The sequence below is a fragment of the Anomaloglossus baeobatrachus genome, chromosome 1 (genome assembly GCF_048569485.1).
Source record: "Anomaloglossus baeobatrachus isolate aAnoBae1 chromosome 1, aAnoBae1.hap1, whole genome shotgun sequence".
Lineage (NCBI taxonomy): Eukaryota > Metazoa > Chordata > Amphibia > Anura > Aromobatidae > Anomaloglossus > Anomaloglossus baeobatrachus.
Window position 1 is genome coordinate 432,097,428 of NC_134353.1, and position 26,714 is coordinate 432,124,141.

At 49.8% G+C, this 26,714-nt stretch overlaps 1 protein-coding gene across 6 annotated transcripts in view; it reads left to right on the forward strand.

Moving 5' to 3' along the window:
• The window catches only part of PIGG (phosphatidylinositol glycan anchor biosynthesis class G (EMM blood group)), a 686,115-nt gene that overhangs the window by 131,214 nt on the left and 528,187 nt on the right, over positions 1–26,714 (forward strand). The window contains exon 1 of one of the 6 annotated variants that reach the window (XM_075352632.1): positions 19,850–20,148. The exons of 2 other annotated variants lie outside the window; for them this stretch is intronic. In XM_075352632.1, coding sequence (XP_075208747.1) covers positions 19,866–20,148 — 283 coding nt within the window. In that variant the 5' untranslated portion in view covers positions 19,850–19,865. Of the gene's footprint in view, positions 1–19,849; positions 20,149–26,714 lie in introns of those variants that run through there. 3 more of the 6 variants (XM_075352630.1, XM_075352633.1, XM_075352631.1) reach the window with 3 other exon arrangements.

Consider the following 26,714-nt stretch of genomic DNA (forward strand, 5'->3'; position numbering starts at 1 on the left):
GCTGTGGTGGGATAATAAAGTGGTGAAGGAGGAGGCTGCGTTTCTACTTTATTCCAAATAAAGGATTTCCCTGTGTCTTGTTTATTTACTGTATTTACAGGTTTGTGATGCGGGTATCTCAAAGACGCCCGTGCGATCACAAACCTGGGGTTTAATAACATCCATGTGCTGTTATTAACCCCTGCTATTACCTTGATTGCCACCGCACCAGGGCAATCAAGATGAGCCGATATCGCACCGGAATGGCACATCTAACAGATGCGACCATACTGGGCGGCTGCGGGCTGAGGATATACCAGCCCCCGGCCGGCGTTATCATGGCTGGGAATGAAAATTGGGGGGGGGGGGGGGGGGGAGACTGCACGTCGTTTTGTTTTTTTTAAATTATTTAAATTTAAAAAAAAAAAAAAAAAATATCGCATGCGGTTTATCTTAGGCAGCAGTCACAGTGAGGGACTCCCAAGTGTGACCTCGCAGCACAGCGGCGCACACACATCTGACAGGAGTGTGCATGTGTTTCTAGGTACATGCACGCTCATGTTCAGACAGGCGTCAAAACACTGCGATTTTTTGCCAGGAGGTGTAGATTGGATGCAGAAATATGGTGTAAAAATCACAGCATCAAATTTGCATCCCTTGGCCACCAAAAATAAAAACAAAATAAAAAAATTTGCCACGAGTGGAAATTTGGTGCTGAAAGCTGGTACAGACGATTTCTGCACCAAATGTGCACCTCCTGGCAAAAACCACGGCATAAAAATGGTGTCAAAACACCACGATTTTTTGCCAGGAGGTGTAGATTGGATGCAGGAATATGGTATAAAAATTTCAGCACAAAATCTGCATCTCTTAGCCAAAAAAAACTGCGCTTTTTCTGCTACGAGATGCAGGTCTGTGAACTCAGTGACCTCCACCTGAGGTCAGGTTACCTGCGATCACAGATGAAGGACCGTGGGGGACTTCCAGCTGTGACCGCAAATGACACGAGTGACGTCACCACACAATGCTCAGCTCATTCATTCTCTGGAGCTCACAGAGAGCGGTCGGTCGTGCCGCTCTCTGTGATATTCAGATGTAGCAGAGCTGAAGCGGCGTGGGACTTCTCCTGTGGATTACGTCGGAGCTGCAGGGTATTTGGGGGTTAATAAAGTGGTGAAGGAGGAGTGTTTTGTATTTTATTCCAAATAAAATTAAGTTCACACAGTGCGTTTTTCGCGGCGTTTTTGCGCGTTTTTCGGGTGCGTTTTTGGCCTCAAAACTGCATGACTTTGCTTCCCCAGCAAAGTCTATGAGTTTTCATTTTTGCTGTCCGCACACAACTTTTTTTTAAGCTGCGTTTTTGAGCTTAAAAAAAAAAAAAAAAAAAAATAAAAAAAAAAAATGGACATGTCAATTCTTTCCTGCGTTTTTCTGCGTTTTCCCCCCATACAATGCATTGGAAAAACGCAGCAAAACGCAGAGATCAAAAAAGCAGCAAAACGCAGCCAACAACGCACCAAAAGCGCATGCGTTTTTTGCCGCGTTTTTTGCCACGGGTACGTTTTTAGTGGCCAAAAACGCACAAAAACGCAGCGTCAAAAAAACGCAGCGTGTGCACATAGCCTAAAGGATTTTTCTGTGTGTCTGTGTTTATTTACTGTCACTTACAGGTTAGTGTGATGCAGGTATCTGATAGACGCCTGTGCCATCACACTAACCTAGGGTTTAGCAGCAGCTATGTGCCTGCTATTACCCCGACTGGCACCGCATCACGCCAGTGGGAAGAGCTAGAAGTGCACACCGGTATGTCGCATCTAACATATGCGACATACCGGACGTCTGCGGGCTGAGGATATACCAGCCGCCGGCCGGCGTTATGGCTGGATGTGAAGATTAGGGGGAAAACCGCACATCATTTTTTTTTTTTTTTTTTTTTACTTTCACCGGAGTCACACGTGCGAGGGGCTCACGTGAGTCTGCCATGGCAGCCTCGCACGTGTGACTCCGGGCACTGTATACACAGCACAGATACTGCGCGACGGCTGAGGCTGCAGCCGAGCGCTATAACTGTGCTGCCGAGTGTTTACTACTGTGAACTGACCGACAGACTGTACTGCTTTCCCCGCCCACCGGCCGTCCTGTGATTGGTTGCAGTTAGCTGCCACTCAGGATGGGGGCGTGTCTAGCTGCAACCAACACGTGCCGGTGGGCGGGGAAAACCATGAATATTGAATTGTCGGTTCCGGAAGGTAACAGCGTGACCCGGAAGTAGTCTGCCGCCATGACAGCACCTAGGCGAGTATGCCGCGCTCGCTCCCAGACCCCTAGCCACTCCACAAACGTTTTTACCCTCCGGATTCTGGTCCCCATTGACTTATATGGGCACCGGATTCCGGAGCAGATCGGATTCTTTTTTAAATCTGTTAGTGATCCGCCGGCCCCGGATTATTGACCGTTCGATCAACTCTAGTCTTTATTACTGCACCTCCTGTGCAGTACAAAAATGGTGCTTCTCATACAGCCCCATATAATTCCACCACATGGGAGGCATTTGACTTTGTGCCCTTTAGATGGTAAAAAATATCAATAGTAGAAAATATTAATGCCCTGTGCAAGTGCCCTAAAAGAGTGTCCACATTTTACTCCTAGAAGTAATAATGCCCTGTGTACTCCTATAACAGTAATGGTTCTTAAGTGCCTTCTTAACATTTACTAATGTCTAAGTCTCCCCATGTACACCTCCCCTATACACAGTATAATGGACCCACAACTCCTTAAAAAACAATGGTTCACACACACACTGTATAATGGCCACCACAGTAGCCCACACACTGATTAATTGCCCCCACATTCTATAATGGCTTCAATAGTAGTCCCTACACTGTATACACTGTATGAGAACCCCCAAAGTAGTCCCCACAATATATGATAGCCCTCCACATTAGCTCCTGTACTTTACAAAGGCCCCTCATACTGTATAAGTGCCCCCCCACAGCAGTGGCATAACTATAGCACAGTGGACCCTGGTGCACGATATGGATTAGCTCCCCCCCTGCATGTTTATGTCAGATGTATGGGCCCGTGTAGAGAAAAAAAAAAAAAACAACCACACAGAAATCATACTCACCTGCTCCATGGTCCTGGTGGCCCCAGCAGATCACAGCACTGTCACAGCGTGCACAAGACAGCAGAGTCCCGACGCTTTGCGATGACGTTACCAAGCTGGGACTCTGATGTCCTGCGCTCATCACTTTCATCAGCAGCAGTGCAGGAAAATCATGTCTCCTGGCACTAACGTAGAGATTAGCTATATCGGCACGCTGCAAGCACCGATATAGTTAACAGTAGCACAGCTCCGGGTGGGCGCCCTGTGAACACGGGCCTCCCCATAGCTGTGCTACTGTTTGAAAGTGAAAGGAACAGCGCAGCTCCTCGCTCACTGAGGAGTCAGCTGTTTCTCTGAAGGGCGGGCACTGGGCTTCTAAACCTGCAGGGCCCGGTCACAGTGGCAACCACGGTCGTTACACGCCTGAGCGAGCCCTTAGATGGATTACTTGTATCTGATGGTGACTTATAATCCATGTCAGAACGGCTGCTTAATCCTGATTGTAAAAGAGTCCAGTTGCAGAATATAGCGGAGGAGTCCCTGAAGTCAACCCCAGCCCACCAATCACAGTTGCCAACTTCTTTTTATTTTTTTGGATAGTTTATAGAAGAATCAAGGACCATTTTTGAACGAAATCATTATTATACGTGATCCATATCTACAGTTCAGTCCTCTTTCACATGTCCGTGCAAATAACAGAGAGTAGAGGAGAGATGGTGTTTACTTGCCGCGCCAACGGATCACTTAGACAGATGTTTAGATTAATGTCACTTTTATTTTCATATAGGTCGACGCGTTTCTGGAGCTTCTGCCCCCTTCATCAGGACCATCAGATACCAAATAACATCATTTGATGTTATTTGGTATCTGATGGTCCTGATGAAGGGGGCAGAAGCTCCAGAAACGCGTCGACCTATATGAAAATAAAAGTGACATTAATCTAAACATCTGTCTAAGTGATCCGTTGGCGCGGCAAGTAAACACCATCTCTCCTCTACTCTCTGTTATCTGCTGTTTGGTGGCTGCAGCCGTGGATCGATATTACATGTTGTTATAGTAGTTGTGACTCTCACAACTACATCTGGTGAGTGTGACTCCCCCCTCCCCTCCCTATATTTTTTGGGGTAAGACCCTATTTGCCCTTTCTTTCCACAGCCTCTTCTCGTACATGTCCGTGCAAAACGCACACATTTTGCACAGTCCGTATGTGTGTGCATGTCCGGCGTATGCATTAAGTGTGACTTCTGCATAGTACATGTACAGCATGAGCTGGTATACTTACGTGTACATGGTGCTGCTGTGTCCAGCGCTGCTGCTGCTTCCGGGTCCTATGTGCAGTGAATATGCAATGAGTGGGGGATCGGAAGCAAGTGCCAGCAGTGCTGGGGACATCAGCAGTGGAAACAGGCGACTATAGAAAAGTATTTTATTTCACAGACACGTGTTTTCTCCAGTACGTGTCACACTGATCTCATCAGTGTGCGATCTGTGTGACATCCATGCTACAGGAGAAAAACAGCCATGTCTACGTGTGGAGCACACAAACACGTATGGTCCATATGGACAAACGTCCATGCGAAAACATGCAGGTGTGCGCAAACCCGTTGATTTTAACGGATCTACGTGTGTCCACGTCTCCGGGACGTGTGAAAACAGACCTTTACCGGAAACATGGATATGTGAAAGGGACCAAAAAAGGGTGGATAAAAAATCAATGTTTTTTTAAAAAAAAACAACAAAAAACAGATTTTTTTTATTTAAAAATCGGATTTTTTTCAATAAACTGCTTTTTGAGGAAAATATTTTACCATCCAAAGGTTCTCCCATCATGAGATAAAGCTGAGTTGTTTAACTCAGTAGAATAAAGGCTGTATATGTGTAACATTCACAATGCCATGCTCTTCCAGAGGTTTCTGTAGGATTAGTGGGCAGTTTCTCTCCTATATTATCACAGATGCTCGCTTTACTTACGCAGTTCTCAAAACTGAATTTGACTCCGCAGAGGTCCCAGCCTCTTCTTCACGGCAAAAATATTACAACATAAACAGAGTTGAGAAAAAGACCTTAATCCTATTGTTCTACAAACCTATGAATACAGAATCAACCCCTTCAGTGCCAAGTCCAACAAGTTAGACAATATGTTTCTGATTGTTTGGAGTGGAATAGATCTTCACAACACAAGAAGAATGTGAATCTAAGTGTGAGGAGGAGGAAGGGCAAGCAGACAAGAAAATGAAAGTGAAACTTTGAGCACAATACTGCAGCATAGCCACAGACAGACAAGTCTGGATCTGTTTGTGTGTACGATCTGAGGTTTATTACATTCTTTCCTTATAATGACAGCAGGCCGTAAAAAAGACCCAGTTTGGGAATATTTTAATGAAGCTCCTTCGCCTATCGGTAAGGCAGGCATGCGTGCAAAATGCAAACGATGCAACAAAGAGATGCAAGGCCTGGTGGCGCGAATGAGGCAACATCATGAGAAGTGCGGTGATGAAGATGACCAAAGAAACACTTCTGAACAGGCAGGATCTTCAGGTTGGTAAACATTTTTATTGAATCCTATTTCTAAAGACTGAACTGTCATGTGTGAGAAAAATTATATTTCTTATTATTACTGCATGTTACTGTCATTTGGTACAGTTATGAAGAAAAACAAATATTCCTTTTGGGGCAGGGGCAGTGATGTGTTGTGTACAATAAGCAGAAATTGTATAATAAACAATAAAATAACAGCATTGACTTTTTTGTTTAGGGGAATTCATGGATTCTGGAAACTATCCACCTCCAAGATCACCATCATCCTGTTCTACAGTTTCAGAGTTATCCATCCAGGATAGTGCTTCATTAGCAGCAGCATCATCATCAGACACCCACAGCCACATATCACCATCACCCAAAAGGAAGAAAAAACCTTTACCTCCTGGAACCACCATAGATAGGTTTGTGATAAGAACTAGCAGATTAGAAAAAGAGTTGATTGCATGAATAAACTGGGCAATTTTTTCATCAACGAACTCTTCTTTCCGTCTGACTGAGAACCCACATTTCATTAATATAATTCAGTCACTGAGACCAGGATACAGTCCACCCAGCAGAGCTGATGTTGCAGGGAAACTGCTGGATCAAGTGTATGACAGAGAAATGGAGCAATGTGCAACAGCTCTGGAGGGTAAAATTGTTAACCTAAGTATTGATGGGTGGAGTAATGTCCACAATGATCCTATTGTATGTGCTTGTATAACAACAGAAGAAGGTAAAGTCTTCCTTGCACAAACAACTGATACGTCAGGAAATGCACACACAGCAGAATACTTACAAGAAGTGGCAGTAAAAGCTATAACGACATGTGAACAAAAATTCAAATGTCTAGTACGCAGTTTGGTCACTGACAATGCTGCAAACTTATCCAAGATGAGAAGAGATTTAGAAGAGCAGGGAGGGAATACAAAGCTGCTAATAACATATGGTTGCAGTGCTCATTTGCTGCACCTCTTAGCCAAAGACTTAAGTGTTCCAGAAATAAAGGCTAATGTTGTTGAAATTGCTAAATACTTCCGTAATAATCATTTTGCTGCAGCAGCTCTGAAAAGGATGGCTGGAACCAAGCTAACGCTCCCACAAGATGTTAGATGGAACTCTGTGGTGGACTGTTTTGAGCAGTATATAAAAAACTGGCCTATTCTGATGACACATTGTGAAGAAAATCGAGATAAAATAGATGGCACTGTCACGGCCAAAATCCTCAACATTGGGATTAAGAGAAATGTTGAACATATGCTGAGCTTCCTGAAACCCATCTCTCAAGCTTTAAACAAAATACAGAAAAATAGCTGTTTTATTGCGGATGCTGTTGAAATTTGGAAGGAACTGAGTGAACACTTAAAAACAGAACTACACATGGACAGAATTAAATTACAAGAAGTAAACAAACGAATGGGACAAGCACTGACTCCAGCTCATTTTTTGGCAAATATTGTCAATATCCAATATCAGGGTCAAAACCTAAGTGCTGAGGAAGAGGAGTTAGCTATGATATGGGTGTCCAGCAATAATCCATCTTTAATGCCAACTATAATAAACTTCAGAGCTAAGGGGGAACCATTCAAGAAATATATGTTTGCAGAAGATATTTTAAGGAAGGTCACACCAGTAAACTGGTGGAAGTCACTTAAGCGCTTGGATTTAGAGACTGTTCAAGTAATGATTTCACTTTTAACAGCAGTAGCTTCTTCTGCAGGCGTTGAAAGAATATTCTCTTCCTTTGGACTCATTCATTCTAAATTGAGAAATCGGTTGGGACCCAATAAAGCAGGAAAGCTTGTTTTTCTTTTCCAGATTATGAATAGGAACAAAGAAGAAGATGATGATGAAGATGACGACGACAAGTGAACTACCGAGGATAGCAGGGACAGTAGTATTTAAGTTTTTCATGTGTCGGCTGGGCTGACAGTCTAAGTTTCTTAAAATATATATATATTTTGTTTAGCCAAATTCGTTAACAAACATGGATGTTTGTTTAAGCAAATAACTTATGCTGTAATGTTGTTATTGTTTCAGTTGAATAAATCTATTTAAATTGTTATTAAGGTCAGGATTATTTTTCTCCTTCCTAAGTACAACAGAACAGTGGTGTCCAAATATGAATGATTAACCCATTAAACTGGGGAGAAAAAAGTAATATATAAAGTGATTCTAAAAATCTTCATCTACTTGCATGTTAAAGTAGCAAGAACTAGTTTAGGTAGAAACTTTGATTTAAATCAAGCCTTACTGACTAGTGATTTAAATCAGTTAGATTTAAATCAAATCCACCCTGGACCAAAACAAAAAAAAAAAAAAAGATAATAAAAGGGGAATATATTGCAAAGAACCATCAGAAAAAAAAATTAAAAACAGTCTTTAAATAGATTAATTTTAAATATGGTATAAAAAAAAAAAACAACAAACAACACTAAATATTTTAGGTAAGGTGCTCAAGAGTTTTTCCGGTAGGGATTGGGCAGTTAGCCCTAATTCTTCCCCTACCTAACCGCGGAGGTTGGCACCCTAGGATCACGTAATGGCGCCCCCACTCAACGACGGCTTATCCTTCTTCCCCTGCACTGGTCTAAGCGTGCAGCTAGTCTGGGGATCAGGGGAGTGCTGGAATTGCCAAAAAAATTACCGGACTCTCTTACATTAATTTATTCCAAAGAGAGTGAACACCCAAAACCCAGGGGGTCAATAAAAAATACAAAAGCCCCTTTAAGTCTATTAGAGAACAAATATTTATATATATTCTCCAAATTAGACACAAATTCCCTCTTTTATAATCAAATATTAAAGGGAAAAAAAGACTCAATGATGAAAATAACACAAAAGGCTTATACTTATACTCCTAAAGAATGTCAAAAAATTCTCCTTTTATAAATTATGTAAATATTAAACTCTAATAGCAGCAACTTAAACATTAGTTAGCAGCATCTAGTTCCATGTAAACAAAACTCTATTAGCAGCAAGTAAGCCTCCTATAATTCTCATAGAGGACAGTTAAAGCCTTTAAATCAGCCTAAGAGTATTATATCGCCATATATGTACTACCGTATCACTGAGACAAACAGACCAAAAAATCGTCAGTAAATCAATAGATAACGCTGGTACTTAGCTCCGGGTGGCCAGATTGCCACTATTAATCCCTGTACTTAGCTCCAGGTAGTATGTGTGAAAGGGGCCTCATTTCTGATCAGTGGCCTACCTTGAAGCTCATTGGTCCCAATACAAAGGCTCAAACAGGACCCACAATTATTGCAGGTCTATAATAGCATTGCTCTTTTCATTTGAGACAAAAAGACATTTGATCCCTTTAGGCTACACAAATCAGGGAGTGATTGCAACCCCTGCATCTATTTTAGTTACACCCCTGGTTCTAATATGAAGACATCAGATGCAGTCAATGTAAACTGCAAAATGAAGATAACTACAGTCAAAATAATCTGTACAAGTTTCTTCAGGTTTTAAAAACTTCCACAGCAGTATTACATTATTTAACGGACAAGGCAAAAAAAGAGACATATTCTTTACAAACTATCCTGGAATTGCTGGATGGTTGGCAACCCAGCTCAGAATGACTAATTGACAGCTGCAGCTTGTACTGAGCAGTGGGAGCTTTCAGCAGGGAGAATGGACACTGAGGAGCTGTGAGGATAGGAGGGAGGAGCCATAAAGGGTTACACAGCAGTGTCCACACTGAGGAGCTGTCAGTCAGGATAGGAGGGAGGAGACAAAGGGTTACACAGCAGTGTCCACACTGAGGAGCTGTCAGTCAGGATAGGAGGGAGGAGACAAAGGGTTACACAGCAGTGTCCACACTGAGGAGCTGTCAGTCAGGATAGGAGGGAGGAGACAAAGGGTTACACAGCAGTGTCCACACTGAGGAGCTGTCAGGCAGGATAGGAGGGAGGAGACAAAGGGTTACACAGCAGTGTCCACACTGAGGAGCTGTCAGTCAGGATAGGAGGAAGGAGCCATAAAGGGTTACCCAGCAGTGTCCACACTGAGGAGCTGTCAGGCAGGATAGGAGGGAGGAGACATAAAGGGTTACACAGCAGTGTCCACACTGAGGAGCTGTCAGGCAGGATAGGAGGGAGGAGACATAAAGGGTTACACAGCAGTGTCCACACTGAGGAGCTGTCAGTCAGGATAGGAGGAAGGAGCCTTAAAGGGAACCTGTCATCAGAAATTTCGCCCAAAAGCTAAAAGATTCCCCCTCTGCAGCTCCTGGGCTGCATTCTAGGAAGGTCCCTGTTATTATTGTGCCCCATGTGAGACCAAAATAAAGCCTTTATAAAGTTCTACCTTTTTGTATGCAGCTTCTGTAAATTCGTCCCGGGGGCGGGCTCTCTGCCGTCCGTTATTCTGCCTCCTGGTCCTGTATGCCGCCCCCATCGCTCCTTTCCATATCTGATGCACCGCCCACTGCTCCAGCCATCCCCGCGCATGCCCAGTGCCAGTCTCACAGGACTGAGCAGTTTGACCGCTGGTGACGTGTGCGCAGGCAAGTGATTATGGACGGGACTGTGACTGTTATCAGCAAGTACCCGGCCATAATCTCTTGAGCGCGCAAACCTCTCCAGCGGTCAGACACACTGTGCTCAGGGTAGTGCTAGACTGTATGGGCTGCTTTCAGGGATGACGTCCCTTTGTCATGTGATAGTATTTTGAACACGCCCCTATCACATGACAAAGGGCCGTCATCCCTGGAAGCAGCCCATACAGTCTAGCACTACCCTGAGCACAGTGTGTCTGACCGCTGGAGAGGTTTGCGCGCTCACGAGATTATGGCCGGGTACTTGCTGATAACAGTCACAGTCCCGTCCATAATCACTTGTCTGCGCACATGTCACCAGCGGTCAAACTGCTCAGTCCTGTGAGACTGGCACTGGGCATGCGCGGGGATGGCTGGAGCAGTGGGCGGTGCATCAGATATGGAAAGGAGCGATGGGGGCGGCATACAGGACCAGGAGGCAGAATAACGGACGGCAGAGAGCCCGCCCCCGGGACGGATTTACAGAAGCTGCATACAAAAAGGTAGAACTTTATAAAGGCTTTATTTTGGTCTCACATGGGGCACAATAATAACAGGGATCTTCCTAGAATGCAGCCCAGGAGCTGCAGAGGGGGAATCTTTTAGCTTTTGGGCGAAATTTCTGATGACAGGTTCCCTTTAAAGGGTTACCCAGCAATGTCCACACTGAGGAGCTGTCAGGCAGGATAGGAGGAAGGAGCCATAAAGGGTTACACAGCAGTGTCCACACTGAGGAGCTGTCAGGCAGGATAGGAGGAAGGAGCCATAAAGGGTTACACAGCAGTGTCCACACTGAGGAGCTGTCAGTCAGGATAGGAGAGAGGAGACATAAAGGGTTACACAGCAGTGTCCACACTGAGGAGCTGTCAGCCAGGATAGGAGGGAGGAGACAAAGGGTTACACAGCAGTCTGATCGCCTATTATAACATACTAGAAGGTGGCCCGATTCTACGCATCGGGTATTCTAGAATTTACGTATTGTGTAGTTCATGTATGATTTTTGTTATATATATTATATATATATATATATATGTTGTTGTGTGTAGTTACCAAGTGTTTGTGTAGGGCGCTGTACATGTTCTGGGTGTTGTCTGGGTGTGGCGGGGGGTGAGAGCGGTGTTGTATGTGTGTTGCGTTGTTTGTGGAGCACTGTGTCTGTAGAGTTGTGTGTGTGTGTGTGTGTGTTGCGCGGTTTGTGTGTGTGTGGTGTGTTTTGGGGGGGAGGTATGTTTTGTGCAATGTGTGTGTTGTGCGGTATGTGCGTATATTTATGTATGCCGCGGTGTTTGTGTGTTGGGTGTTGTGTGTGTGCAGCGTTGTCTGTGTGTGTGGGTGTCTGTGTAGGGCGGTGTTTGTGGTTCCCAGTGTGTGTGTGTGTGTGTTGTACAGTGCACGCGTGTGTGTGTGTGTTGGGTGGAGGTGTGCACCTCCCATCGTGCTCCATCCCCCATGAAGCGCACCCCCCATCGTGCTCCATCCGCCATGCTGCGCACTCCCAAACGTGCTCCATCCGCCATGCTGCGCACTCCCAAACGTGCTCCATCCGCCATGCTGCGCACTCCCAAACGTGCTCCATCCGCCATGCTGCGCACTCCCAAACGTGCTCCATCCGCCATGCTGCGCACTCCCCATCGTGCTCCATCCGCCATGCTGCGCACTCCCAAACGTGCTCCATCCGCCATGCTGCGCACTCCCAAACGTGCTCCATCCGCCATGCTGCGCACTCCCAAACGTGCTCCATCCGCCATGCTGCGCACTCCCAAACGTGCTCCATCCGCCATGCTGCGCACTCCCAAACGTGCTCCATCCGCCATGCTGCGCACTCCCAAACGTGCTCCATCCGCCATGCTGCGCACTCCCAAACGTGCTCCATCCGCCATGCTGCGCACTCCCAAACGTGCTCCATCCGCCATGCTGCGCACTCCCAAACGTGCTCCATCCGCCATGCTGCGCACTCCCAAACGTGCTCCATCCGCTATGCTGCGCACTCCCAAACGTGCTCCATCCGCCATGCTGCGCACTCCCAAACGTGCTCCATCCCCCATGCTGCACCAGCATCAGCCTCTCTGCCCGCAGCATCAGCCTCCATGCTGCGCACTCCCCATCGTGCTACATCCCCCATGCTGCGCACCCCATCGTGCTCCATCCCCCATGCTATAATAGTTCTCCTATTATACTCAGAGAGGAGTATAATAGGAGGACTACAATAGGAGGAGTAGTCCTGGGGGGAGAGGAGTATAATGCCGGCTCCCTGCACATGTGTACCGGGAGCCGGTGAACGCTGGTAACTATGATACACATCGGGTAACTAAGGAACCTTAGTTACCCGATGTGTATAATGGTTACCAGTGTTCACCGGCTCCGTCACGATCCCAGCATCGCAAGGGTATGTGTGGCGCTGCTGGGATCGTGACGGAGCCGGTGAACACTGGTAACCATTATACACATCGGGTAACCAAGGGACCTTAGTTACCCGATGTGTATAATGGTTACCAGCGTTCACCGGCTCCGTCACGATCCCAGCAGCGCAAGGTTATGTCTGGCGATGCGTGCGGAGGGCCGGGGCGAGCGGCCAATCCATGAGGAGGGCGGGGCCAGGCCGAGGCAAGCGACCAATCCGTGGGGGGGGCGGAGCCGAGGCGAGCGGCCAATCCGTGCGGGGGGGCGGGGCCATGGCGAGCCCAGCGGCCAATCAGCTTTGTGTCACCGTAAGGACACAATTTTGGAGCAAGACAGACAGAATAAGGCAATTATATATATAGACTAGAAGGTGGCCCGATTCTACGCATCGGGTATTCTAGAATTTACGTATTGTGTAGTTCATGTATGATTTTTGTTATATATATATATATATATATATATATATATATATATATATATATATATATATATATATATAGAGATAGATGTTGTTGTGTGTAGTTACCAAGTGTTTGTGTAGGGCGCTGTACATGTTCTGGGTGTTGTCTGGGTGTGGCGGGGGGTGAGAGCGGTGTTGTATGTGTGTTGCGTTGTTTGTGGAGCGCTGTGTTTCTGTAGCGTTGTGTGTGTGTGTGTTGCGCGGTTTGTGTGTGTGGTGTGTTTTGGGGGGGAGGTATGTTTTGTGCAATGTGTGTGTTGTGCGGTATGTGCGTATATTTTTGTGTGCAGCGTTGTCTGTGTGTGTGGGTGTCTGTGTAGGGCAGTTGTTTGTGGTTCCCAGTGTGGTGTGTCGTGTTGTGCAGTGCGCGTGCGTGTGTGTCGGGGGGAGGTGTGCACTTCCCATCGTGCTCCATCCCCCATGCAGCGCACTCCCCATCGTGCTCCATCCCCCATGCAGCGCACTCCCAATCGTGCTCCATCCCCTATGCTGCGCACCCCCCATCGTGCTCCATCCGCCATGCTGCGCACTCCCAAACGTGCTCCATCCGCCATGCTGCGCACTCCCAAACGTGCTCCAGCCGCCATGCTGCGCACTCCCAAACGTGCTCCAGCCGCCATGCTGCGCACTCCCAAACGTGCTCCAGCCGCCATGCTGCGCACTCCCAAACGTGCTCCAGCCGCCATGCTGCGCACTCCCAAACGTGCTCCATCCCCTATGCTGCACACCCCCCATCGTGCTCCATCCCCCATGCTGCACCAGCATCAGCCTCTCTACCCGCGGGATCAGCCTCTCTACCCGCAGCATCAGCCTCTCTACCCGCAGCATCAGCCTCTCTACCCGCAGCATCAGCCTCTCTACCCGCAGCATCAGCTTCTCTCATCCCAGCATCAGCCTCTCTCATCCCAGCATCTCTCATCCCAGCATCAGCATCTCTCATCCCAGCATCAGCCTCTCTCCTCCCAGCATCAGCCTCTCTCCTCCCAGCATCAGCCTCTCTCCTCCCAGCATCAGCCTTTTCTGTCCCCAGCATCAGCCTCTCTCCTCCCAGCCTACCCCAGCCTCAGCCTCCCCGAGCATCAGCCTCTCTCCTCCCAGCATCAGCCTCTCTCCTCCCAGCATCAGCCTCTCTCCTCCCAGCATCAGCCTCTCTCCTCCCAGCATCAGCCTCTCTCCTCCCAGCATCAGCCTCTCTCCTCCCAGCATCAGCCTCTCTCCTTCCAGCATCAGCCTCTCTCCTTCCAGCATCAGCCTCTCTCCTCCCAGCATCAGCCTCTCTCCTCCCAGCATCAGCCTCTCTCCTCCCAGCATCAGCCTCTCTCCTCCCAGCATCAGCCTCTCTTCTCCCAGCATCAGCCTCTCTTCTCCCAGCATCAGCCTCTCTTCTCCCAGCATCAGCCTCTCTTCTCCCAGCATCAGCCTCTCTTCTCCCAGCATCAGCCTCTCTTCTCCCAGCATCAGCCTCTCTTCTCCCAGCATCAGCCTCTCTTCTCCCAGCATCAGCCTCTCTTCTCCCAGCATCAGTCTCTCTCTTCCCAGCATCAGCCTGTCTCCTCCCAGCCTACCCCAGCCTCAGCCTCCCCCAGCATCAGCCTCTCTCCTCCCAGCATCGGCATCAGCCTCTCTCCTCCCAGCCTACCCCAGCCTCAGCCTCCCCCAGCATCAGCCTGTCTCCTCCCAGCATGAGCCTCTCTCCTCCCAGCCTACCCCAGCCTCAGCCTCCCCCAGCATCAGCCTCTCTTCTCTCAGCCTCCCCATCCCAGCCTTCCCCAGGATCAGCCTCTCTCCTCCCAGCCTCCTCCAGCACGCCGTGCTCCTCTGCCGACACTCACAGATCCGATCGCATACACACACATACACACCCGATCGCATACACTCACACACACCCGATCGCATACACTCACACACACATTGACGATATTGCACATACGCGCTCACACTCACAACATCCGGAGATACCACATGCTTCTGGCCATGTGATCCTCCGGCAGGTCCTGGAAGCTCACAGCACAGTATCGCCGCCGAGAAGCAAGCGATATCCCAGGATGTTGTGAGTGTGTGGATGCGATGTGATGTGTGTGTGAGAGTGAGTGTGATCTGATGTGTGTGTATGTGTGCTGTTATGTGTGTGCATGTTCCGCCGCTGCAGGACCTTGATGCGCTGGTAACTATGCTACCATGGTTACCAGCGTATCTCGTCCCCCGCTCGCACGGGAGCCCACACCAGCATACGCCGGCCAGCCCCAGCAATGCGAGGGTATGTGTCGGCTGGGTTGGCGGCGTACGCTGATGTGGGCTCCCGGGGGTACAGTACTCACCTGGGAGTCGTGGTTCCGTGACTGTGTCGGTTCGGGGAATGCGTGGGGGGGGGCGGGGCCAGAGCTAGTGAAGTGACCAGGCAGGGAGGCCTCTGGCTGTGTAGTCGTGGCAGCACTATGGTGCAGGCCCATCCCTGTCTTCATCACTTCTTTAGAGTTAAAGCAGTGTGTGTCAGTGTCTTCGTTCTCCATTACACAAAAAGACTTCAGGCAAGAGTTGAATGCAATAAAAGAGAACATTTATTCAGCACAGTCCAATAATCCGGACAGCAGACAGTAAAGAAGCAGGCAGTTGCAGACTTTCAGTGGAGCTGGGGACACCCTGACCAAACGCCACCTCGGGTGGGGATATGCCCTCCGTACTCTTCTTCCTTCGGGACACCCACTATTCAGCCAAGCATACACCGGACCCACACCGGCAGAATAGGCTCTGAGGTTGCGTCCACCTCCTTATCTCCGGTGTCCCGTGCTGTTTCGCTCACACTCTGCCCAAGTGCACACACTGCTGTCCCGGATCTCACAGCTTGACAGACACTCCGGTAAAAGCCACTCCGGTCAGCGGATCACGGCAATATTAGTGGAGCTGGGGACACTCTGACCAAACGTCACCTCGGGTGGGGATATGCCCTCCGTACTCTACTTCCTTCGGGACACCCACTATTCAGCCAAGCATACACCGGACCCACACCGGCAGAATAGGCTCTGAGGTTACGTCCACCTCCTCCTCCTCTGGTGTCCCTTGATGTTACGCTCACACAATCGCACTTGCCGCTGCAGATGCTCGCACTCCGCTGACCAGGATCTCTCTACCCCACACACACTCAGACCTAGCCTAGATATCCGGCCGACTCCTCCTCCCCGGTGGCAACAGCCGTCCCACCCGGCCACTAGGGGGTGCCCTAACACATCACATAAAAACATAAAATTCAACACTTTTAATAATCACAATGCCGGGTACTCTGTTAAACTAGTAGGGGGTAGGCCCACCCACTACATGCCTCCCCTCTTAAAATCCGAGCCTCCCGGCAAGGCTCTTAAACACATAAAAACATAAACACATAAAAACCTTTCGGTTCAGTCCTCAACAGCGGCACCAGTTCAGCGGCGCTCCCGGTCTTGAGGGGCGCTTGATGGCGCAACAGCGCTCCCGGTCTCTGGATAGCGCCCGGAGGCTCAGCAGCGCTCCCGGTCTTAGATGTGCGCCCGGAGGCTTCAATAGCGCTCCCGGTCTTTGCTGAAGGTGCCCGGAGGCTTCAATAGCGCTCCCGGTCTTTGCTGAAGGTGCCCGGAGGCTTCAATAGCGCTCCCGGTCTTTGCTGAAGGTGCCCGGAGGCTTCAATAGCGCTCCCGGTCTTTGCTGAAGGGCAACAGGCCCGTGAAACTTTCCAACCAAAAAAACAACTTTCTGCCGGTTTACAACCATCCCGGTCTTAACAGGTGCTGAAGCGACCAACTTACTCTGGGGGCCAGGCTCTCTTCCATTCTTCCGCTTGAGCCTGGATATAGGCCCCCAGAGTTTGTCCTGGCTGGCGGCGGATCCGCCTGAAAGTCACCGGAGCGTAGCACGGCTCCTCCGGCACAGCTGCTGCAGCACCTCTTGGTGGTGATGGCGTCTCCGCCCGGGACGGTGGTGGTGCGGCGGGCGACGCGTCCAGCATAAAAACTGGCCTGTTGTTGACATTTTGCGTCACCGCCACCACGGTTGGAAGCCTCTCCGGATCAAGGGCTGGCTCTGCCTCTGCTTCCGGGGCAGCCGTCGGTACACGCCGGGATGGAGGAGGCGCGGACCGGTCTGGTACGGCTCTGTCGTCGCTCTTGCTGCTCCTCCCACGCAATCTCCTCCTGCCACTGCTCCGCTTCCCGGGTGGTGGGCATGCGGGAAACACACACCGCAAACAGACCGCGGCTGCCTTTGTCTGGCAAGAAGCTGACTTTCTCGCCCGGCCACAGGGTATGGAGTCGCTTGGGGAGTCCTTCTACATCCAGGTGAACTCGGTTGTAAAAGTAGTCATCCCCGGTTTCTACTTCACGGATGAATCCATACCCTTCCTGCTGGTTGAATTTAACAACCACCCCGGTCACGAACTGCTGGGCCAGATCCTCTCCACCGGGCCCGGACAGCATTTCCCGGACTATGGTCTCAGCCATGAGCCGTTCCCGGACGGGATCAGGCTTCGGGGGCGGAACACTGGGACGCGCCCTCTCCGGCGGGGCGATGACGGGGGTCCCAGAAGAAGCCCAGGTGGTCCTCCTCTAGACGACCGGCTAACTCTTCGGCTGACTCCGGCACCGGGACAAATGGTGTGGCAGCGGCGTTAAGCTGCGGGGTGTCCCAAGGGAAAACAGCAACTCCCGGACGGCTTGGCATGGGCGGGGTAGCATAGGTCGCCTTCACTTCTGTAATGGTGCTCCCGGTTTGAGCGTCCCATGAGGTCTTCCAAGAGACCTTGTCCGGTCTTGTAGAGCCTCCCGGCCCAATAGGGAGATCCGCTATCGCGGCCTCGTTAGCAGGGGCAAACCGGGGTCGGCCTCGGCCAAGGCTGATGAGGGCCATGGTCGTCGCCAACTCCGCAGGCTGCCCAAAGTTCTCCATCTCAACAATCACGGGTAATGGCGGTGATGTCGACACTGAGACTGGAGGAAGTGGAGGCGGGTCTTCGTTTCCCGCTTTTGAACAGACTCCACCCCCAGCCTCACGCATCATCTTGACTCCTCCGCCGAGGTACTTCTTTTTCCTTCTCTTAGTCTTCAATGCCCTGGAGCTGGCGCCTCCCCTCTTTGGGCGGAGTACTCTGTCCTTTTTCTTCGGCGCCGGCCAGCCCCAGGCTCTTCTTTCGGCGCCAACTTTTCGCGCCCTTTCTTCCTCACAGATAACGGCCTCCTTGCCGCCATCTTGTGCCCGGTCCAACGCCTTTGGCACTTCTTCCTCCCACCGTGGGACTGGAAATCTTCTTTCATCGTCCGAATTCCGTGCTTCAGGCACTACTTGGTCTTCAGACTCCTGGTTCTCCGGCAAGGGACTTGTATCCTGCCGACTACGCCACATGAAGTGACCAGGCAGGGAGGCCTCTGGCTGTGTAGTCGTGGCAGCACTATGGTGCAGGCCCATCCCTGTCTTCATCACTTCTTTAGAGTTAAAGCAGTGTGTGTCAGTGTCTTCGTTCTCCATTACACAAAAAGACTTCAGGCAAGAGTTGAATGCAATAAAAGAGAACATTTATTCAGCACAGTCCAATAATCCGGACAGCAGACAGTAAAGAAGCAGGCAGTTGCAGACTTTCAGTGGAGCTGGGGACACCCTGACCAAACGCCACCTCGGGTGGGGATATGCCCTCCGTACTCTTCTTCCTTCGGGACACCCACTATTCAGCCAAGCATACACCGGACCCACACCGGCAGAATAGGCTCTGAGGTTGCGTCCACCTCCTTATCTCCGGTGTCCCGTGCTGTTTCGCTCACACTCTGCCCAAGTGCACACACTGCTGTCCCGGATCTCACAGCTTGACAGACACTCCGGTAAAAGCCACTCCGGTCAGCGGATCACGGCAATATTAGTGGAGCTGGGGACACTCTGACCAAACGTCACCTCGGGTGGGGATATGCCCTCCGTACTCTACTTCCTTCGGGACACCCACTATTCAGCCAAGCATACACCGGACCCACACCGGCAGAATAGGCTCTGAGGTTACGTCCACCTCCTCCTCCTCTGGTGTCCCTTGATGTTACGCTCACACAATCGCACTTGCCGCTGCAGATGCTCGCACTCCGCTGACCAGGATCTCTCTACCCCACACACACTCAGACCTAGCCTAGATATCCGGCCGACTCCTCCTCCCCGGTGGCAACAGCCGTCCCACCCGGCCACTAGGGGGTGCCCTAACACATCACATAAAAACATAAAATTCAACACTTTTAATAATCACAATGCCGGGTACTCTGTTAAACTAGTAGGGGGTAGGCCCACCCACTACACTAGCGTGCATTGCGAGAGGGGGGCGGGGCGTGGCAGAGTTGCCAATGCCTGCAGGGTGCCGGGGCGAGAGGCCAATCTGTGGGGGGGTGGAGCCTGGGCGAGCGGCCAATCCGTGCGGGGGGGCGGGGCCATGGCGAGCCCAGCGGCCAATCAGCTTTGTGTCACCGTAAGGACACAATTTTGGAGCAAGACAGACAGAAGAAGGCAATTATATATATATATATATATATATATATATATATATATAGATAGGGCAGCTGCCTCAAATAGGCGCCTATACTGAGTTCATCTGCACACATCAACAATTCCACAGAAGCATGCTGACGGTCACCGCAGGGTGAGGCCACACCTAAGGCTGCAGCCTCCTTACCTCTACTGCAGATCTAAGCACTTCCCGCCGCTTCCTCCGGCATACCGGGCATACTAGTACAATCATGAACGCCCACTACTTCCCACCTGAGCAGTACAAAGCGGACTCGCTTCTTATTGGCCGCCGTGCAGCTAGTCACAGTCACATGGCCTCTCACTGTAGTTAGTGTACACAACCGTGTTCGAGCTGCTCGATGGTAGAATTTTGTCCCTCCCATTGCTCCGTAGTCCGTACACCGGAAAGGAAACCAGGAAGTATCGCCGCTCTGCTCTGTCCAGCCGGGTGCTGGAGGTTATTGCTCTGCAGACGGGCGCTGACAGCAGCCATGAAGGTCGGTCCCTCGGGCTTGGCTTGCTGCTGCCTTGTAATACAGGTGCTTGGCCTGGCTCTCTTTCTGCGTGGGTTTTTCCCTGTCCCTGTCCGATCTCAGACTAGGAAAAGCAGCATCTCCGAGATCCCAGCAGAACCTTGGGCAGGTAACTCCTCCCCACAGTCACCTGGCTGTTCATTACTTTATCAGCTAGTCACCAGAAACATACTAGTGTGGTATCACAGTAAACAGCTGCACACTGAAAGAAATGTCAGCAAGTTATTAGACTGTGTACTATTTCCATACAATGAGAGATTTATCAGCAGGAGATTATCACTGCTGCCTGTTTGCTGGTCCAAGCAGCCCACCACTTATTAGCAGCTCATTGTCAATATGCAATGTTCCAAGATAGCTGTTGTGTTGGCCATCTGAGCTTTGCTAAACCTAAGAACTGTGCTTGTGTCAGATTGGTTGCAGCCAGTAATCTAAAGGGGGCTTTACACGCTGCGACATCGCTAAGGAGATGTCGTTGGGGTCACGGAATTCGTGACGCACATCGGCTCTCATCTACGTCGTTGCGTGTGAAACGTACAAACGACTGCTAACCATCAAAATTACTCACCTAATCGTTGATACGTCATTCTAATCCCATATATCGTTGCAGGACGCAGGTTGTTCGTCGTTCCTGAGGCAGCACACATCGCTACGTGTGACATCCCGGGAACGACGAACATCACCTTATCTGCGTCCTCCGGCAGTGAGGTGGGCGTCACTATCTTTCGGCTGCTCTCCACCCCTCCGCTTCTATTGGACGGCTGCCGTGTGACGTCGCTGTGACGCCGCACAAACCGCCTCCTTAGAAAAAGTTTGTTCGCCGGCCACAGCGACGTCGCAAGGAAGGTAAGTACGTGTGACGGGGACTAACGATATTGTGCGCCACAAGCAGCGATTTGCCCGTGACGCACAACCGACGGGGCGAGTGCTTTCACCAGCAACATCACTAGCGATGTCGCTGCGTATAAAGCAGCCTTTAGTGATACACTGCTGAAATCAGGGCCTCTCTTACAATATCATGCTGCTCTCAAATGACGTGCTGACCTGCTGACAGATACCTTGAATACTGTAAGAACATCCTTGAAAAACCAATTGTGCAATTGCTGAACATTCTGAATTTTTTGCCCTCATTCTTCAGTGTACAGTGCCTTGCAAAAGTATTCGGCCCCTTGAATTTTTCAACCCTTTCCCACATTTCAGGCTTCAAACATAAAGATAAAAATGTTAAAGGGGTTATCCGGCTTCTTTTGACTTTTTTTTTATTACCCTATTGGGCTACATTGGGGCAGGTAAGTAGATAGAGAGCACTTACCTGCCCTGCTGTCAGCCCCTCTCCCCCGACTCAGAGTGGTCATGTGACCGCTCCTGCCGCGATTTTGCTGTTTCCGGTCTTTTCATGTCAACATGGGCAGGACCATGTTGACATGCAAATCTGGAACAGCATGTTGCCGCCCTGCTGGGCGGCTACAGTGCGATGAGCCCCGCCTCCCTTCCCTGCACCCTCCCACACATTCCCCCACACATTCCCCCGCACCCCTTACTCTCCCCGCAACCTCCCCCTGCACTGCTGTGGGGTCCGTGACCTGGGGGAGGGGCCTGGCGGCGACTGCCTACGGTGTCAGTTCCAGCACCGGGCCCTCTGCTCAGGATCGCACATTCAAATGTACTAGCATCACAGATCACAGATGCCGGTACATTTGAAAGCGCTGATGAGAGGGAGCGCAGCGCTGCTTCTCATCACTGTCCCACTGTCAGTGCTCTCTTCGGCACAGCGGTGACGTCACTACTGTGCTGATATGTCCAGAGCACAGACAGCGTGCGAAAGTGCAGGAGCGGCGGGGACCGAGGACGGGTGAGTATGTACTCCCTACATGTGTTCCCTATAGGGGTAGGGGGGGGTCGGTACAGAGCGCCGTGTGTGCGTGCGGTGCAGAGCCGTGTGTGTGTGTGTGTGTGTGTGTGTGTGGTGCAAAGCCATATGTGTGTGTGTGCGGTGCAGAGCCCTGTGGGTGTGTGCGGTGCAGAGTCCGATGTGCGTGTGTGCGGTGCAGAGTCCGATGTGCGTGTGTGCGGTGCAGAGTCCGATGTGCGTGTGTGCGGTGCAGAGTCCGATGTGCGGTGCAGAGTCCGATGTGCGTGTGTGCGGTGCAGAGTCCGATGTGCGTGTGTGCGGTGCAGAGTCCGATGTGCGTGTGTGCGGTGCAGAGTCCGATGTGCGTGTGTGCGGTGCAGAGTCCGATGTGCGTGTGTGCGGTGCAGAGTCCGATGTGCGTGTGTGCGGTGCAGAGTCCGATGTGCGTGTGTGCGGTGCAGAGTCCGATGTGCGTGTGTGCGGTGCAGAGTCCGATGTGCGCGTGTGCGGTGCAGAGCCAGATGTGCGTGTTGGGTGCAGAGCCAGATGTGCGTGTGCGGTGCAGAGCCCGATGTGCGTGTGCGGTGCAGAGCCTGATGTGGGGCTGTTGTTTGCAATGCTGTAGTGATAACAGGTCAGTGCTGGGCAGAATGCTGACAGGGAATGTGTGCAGGGGGCGGGCAGGGGGGCGAGGCTGGACACTGGGGTGGGGCTGGACACTGAGGTCGGGCGGTGCCAGCTGTGACTGGGAGATTTTGCACAGGAAGTGGTCAGTTTGCTAGAGCTGAATGTAAACAAAGAGCTGCAGAGAATAAAGGGTGAATTCAAGAGGAACAAAAGTTAGAAAACAAAAAATAACAATGTAGGGGTGTTTTATATGACAATACAGCACAGATTAGCTTACCAAAAATTTTTGAGTTTATGTCGGACAACTCATTTAATGTTATGGTGAAGAAACAACAAGTGGGACACAATTGTGAAGTTGAGCGAAATTTATTGCTTATTTTATACTTTTTTAAAAAATAACTGAAAAGTGGGGTGTGCAATATTATTAATTACCTTTAAGTTAATACTTTGTAGTGCCACCTTTTGCTGCGATTACAGCTGCAGTCGCTTGGGGTATGTCTCTATCAGTTTTGCACATCGAGACACTGAAATTCTTGCCCATTCTTCCTTTGCAAACAGCTCGACCTGAGTGAGGTTGGATGGAGAGTGTGAACAGCGGTTTTCAGCTCTTTCCACAGATTCTCGATTGGATTCAGGTCTGGACTGTGACTTGGCCATTCTAACACCTGGATACGTTTATTTGTGAACCATTCCATTGTAGATTTTGCTTTATGTTTAGGATTATTGTCCTGTTGGAAGACAAATCTCCTTCCCAGTCTCAGGTCTTTTGCAGACTCCAACAGGTTTCTTCAAGAATGGTCCTGTAGTTGGCGCCATCCATCTTCTCATCAATTTTAACCATGTTCCCTGTCCCTGCTAAAGAAAAGCAGGCCCAAACCATGATGCTGCCACCACCATGTTTGACAGTGGAGATGGTGTGTTCAGGGTGATGAGCTGTGTTGCTTTTACTCCAAACATATCGTTTGGCAGTGTGCCCAAATAGTTCGATTTTGGTTTCATCTGACCAAAGCACCTTCTTCCACATGTTTGGTGTGTCTCCTAGTTGGCTTGTGGCAAACTTTAAACAACCCTTTTTATAGATATCTTTGAGAAATGGCTTTCTCCTTGCCACTCTTCCATAAAGTGGGAACAATACTGCAGTGCAATGGGGTGTGTGGCCAAAAAAACCTCCTTCATTGGCCCTGCCTTGCCGCGGAAGTTGGCACCCTATACCTAGACGCAATGGCGCTCCCGCTTGTCGATGGCTCACACTTCTTTCCTTTCGCTGTTCTCAAGTGCAGCTAATCTGGGAAAAAAAGGGGGGTGCGGGAAAATTGCATTGCAATTAAGGACTCAATCACACACAATTGGAGCAGTATCAATTTAACGCAGTAAATGTCTCATGGACAATGTTTGCTCCTAATACAGTTTTCAACCCCATTAGATGCATCAATTCATTATTATAAAGTGCTTAGTACTTCAAACAGTATTTGCAATCAAGTGACTCACTGTTTATATAAAGTGCTACATGTGTACATGTTTACAATATCTGGTATATTTTATGCAGATATATTTGCTTAGTAATTCTCCTGTGACCCGGATGTGTTCAAACAAGGAGATTATTTAGGTGTCAAAAAATCAATAATGACACTCTAAAGGTGGCTTTACACACTACAACATCGCAAACGACATCGCTGTAACATCACTGGTTTTGTGACGTAATAGTGACCTCCCCATCGACATTGCAGTGTGTGAAACACATCAGCGACCTGGCCCCTGCTGTGAAGTTGCTGATCGCTACAAATCGTTCAGGACCATTCTTAGGTCCTTTGTTTCCCGCTGTGCAGCATGATCACTAGAAAGTCTCAGTGTGTAAAGGGGACTTTACAGCGACTTTGTTAGCGACTTCCCTTTCAAAAAGCTGCTTTACAACGTCCCCAATGACTAGCTAGGTCGTTCTGCAGGTCCGGATCGCTGTTGCGTCGTTGGCCAGGTTTGCCTGTTTGACAGCTCACCAGCGACTCACCAGAGACTTTGTAGCGATCCCGGCCAGGTTGGGATCGCTGAAACTCTGTGTGTAAAGGGGCCTTAAGATCCTCCAAAAACAGTTCAAAGCAGGTATCTCACTATACTGCAAATCTGTCACCCTACAGTATTGTTATGAGGTGACCCATACAACAGGGCATAACTGAACACTTCACAAAAGGTACAAGGGAGATACTTCACAGAAGGCACTGTGACGTATCAACTGGCTGGATTACAAAGGGCCAGTATGTTTTGCAGAAGCATGAGTGCTCTGCAATGTGAAGTTGGCTGGGACCTGTGGTTCCACAGGATCGCATTAGGGCTAAGCCACACGGCGAGAAAATCGGTGCGAGTGGAGTGCGATAAAACATCGCATTCCCCTCGGACCAATTCTAGCCTGTATGTCAGCACACATGGGCGATTATTTTCTCAGCCCTAATCGGACTGAGAAAACAATCGCAGCATGCTGCGATTGTAAGCTGAGTCTCTTTCTCTCGCACCCATTCAAGTGAATGGGGCGAGAGAAAAATCGCACTGCACTCGCGATACATCGGTGTACTGCCAGTGCAGTGCGAGAATGGCAATAGCCGGCTACACAGTAGAGAGGGAGAGAAATCCCTCCCTCCTCTCCTGAGTGCCGGCCCGCCCCCCGCAGCTGAGGTCTGCTCGCACGAACGGACCTCAGTTGCAAGGACACAGGCATGACACTCGGCTCTGCTGTACTGCCAGCACGAGCCGAGTCTCATGCAAGTGGATCGCAGTAGTGCCCGTGTGGCCCCAGCCTAACATGCAGAGCCATGGAAGGGTGTGTGATGCTGATTACACACTCATTACCACCTGTGGGTGTGGCTCCAGGGGTTAAAGCAATCCTGTCTCTGAACCTAGGTGGAGTGTGTCTAGGGCAGTCTAGATAGAGACTGGTTCTAGACTTCCAGTGTGTGTGCTGGAAACGGGGAGAGCAGAAGCAGGGTGTTTTGCTCTGCTCAGGAGACCTCCTGAAGGAAGGGGCTTTTAGGTCCATGTGCAAAGCCTGGCTGGAGCCAGGGGGAACTTGGGAAGGACACTAGCCGCCTTCAGAGGAAGGTAACCCGGATTGGACTTTAAGGGTAAAGCCAAGTACTGACAAGGGTCAGTGACACGTGTGAGGAAGTCCAAGAGTGTGTGGACTTTATGTTATGTGTTGGACTTTGAGGATAAAGCCAAGTACTGACATCTTTCTGTTAAGTGACCTAGTATGGTTTATTTGAGCTGTTAATAAACCATATGGTCTGTTAAAGAGACAAATTGTTCCGGTGTGCATTAATCCCGATACCTGACGTGTGGCCCCCCATACACTCGGGGCCCACATCGTTACAGCACATAAATTATACACTTCATGGAAGGCACTTATAAAGAATGGAGCAACATAGAAATCTATGGGGAAGGAATAACACGGTCCACGTAACCATAATAGTCATCCCAATCTCATGCATATAGTACTTAGCTTTAGACGATTGAGAATGGCTCAGTCACCAAAGCCCAAATTAATGGACAAACAGCAGCATTGCCCGACACGTTTCCCCCCGGCTATGAGTCCCACCAGGGTTCTTCAAGGGCTCCCTAATAGGGTATATATCACTGGCCACAGTCTGCCATATGGTCCCTCGGTTTCAGTTACCTTCGCTGCAAGGAATCACGGAGAACGTCTTTTTAAAAATGGCGCTGGACGCCACCCACCAATAGCGTTCCCGGATGTGACATCAGACAAAGTCACAGGATTGACGTGGACGGGATAATCTAGCGATGGAGCGCAAAGTGCGCTCCACATGTTCTGGAACGCAATATGCGCTCCACAATCCATCAAAGCATCCGGATGTGTAGCTAAAAAATCCGACATAACCGGATGTGACACATACGGGGTTCCTTTGCACTGTACCGCAGCAAAAGCCTCACACAACGTGGAGCATAATTAAACGTTCCGTCGTCCATTAAATCATCACATAGATATCAACATCCAGACAGGGTATACGTTTAATAATACCAGAGTTAATTTGTATGGACGTAATCTGTGCTACTGGTTACCATATTTACTACCCCGTATATGTAAGAGAGTATTACTAGCCGATTACAAGCACGCATTCAAGGGATTCTTAACCCCTTAACGACCTTTGACGTACTGGGTACGTCACGGTGACATGGTGCTAAACGACCCATGA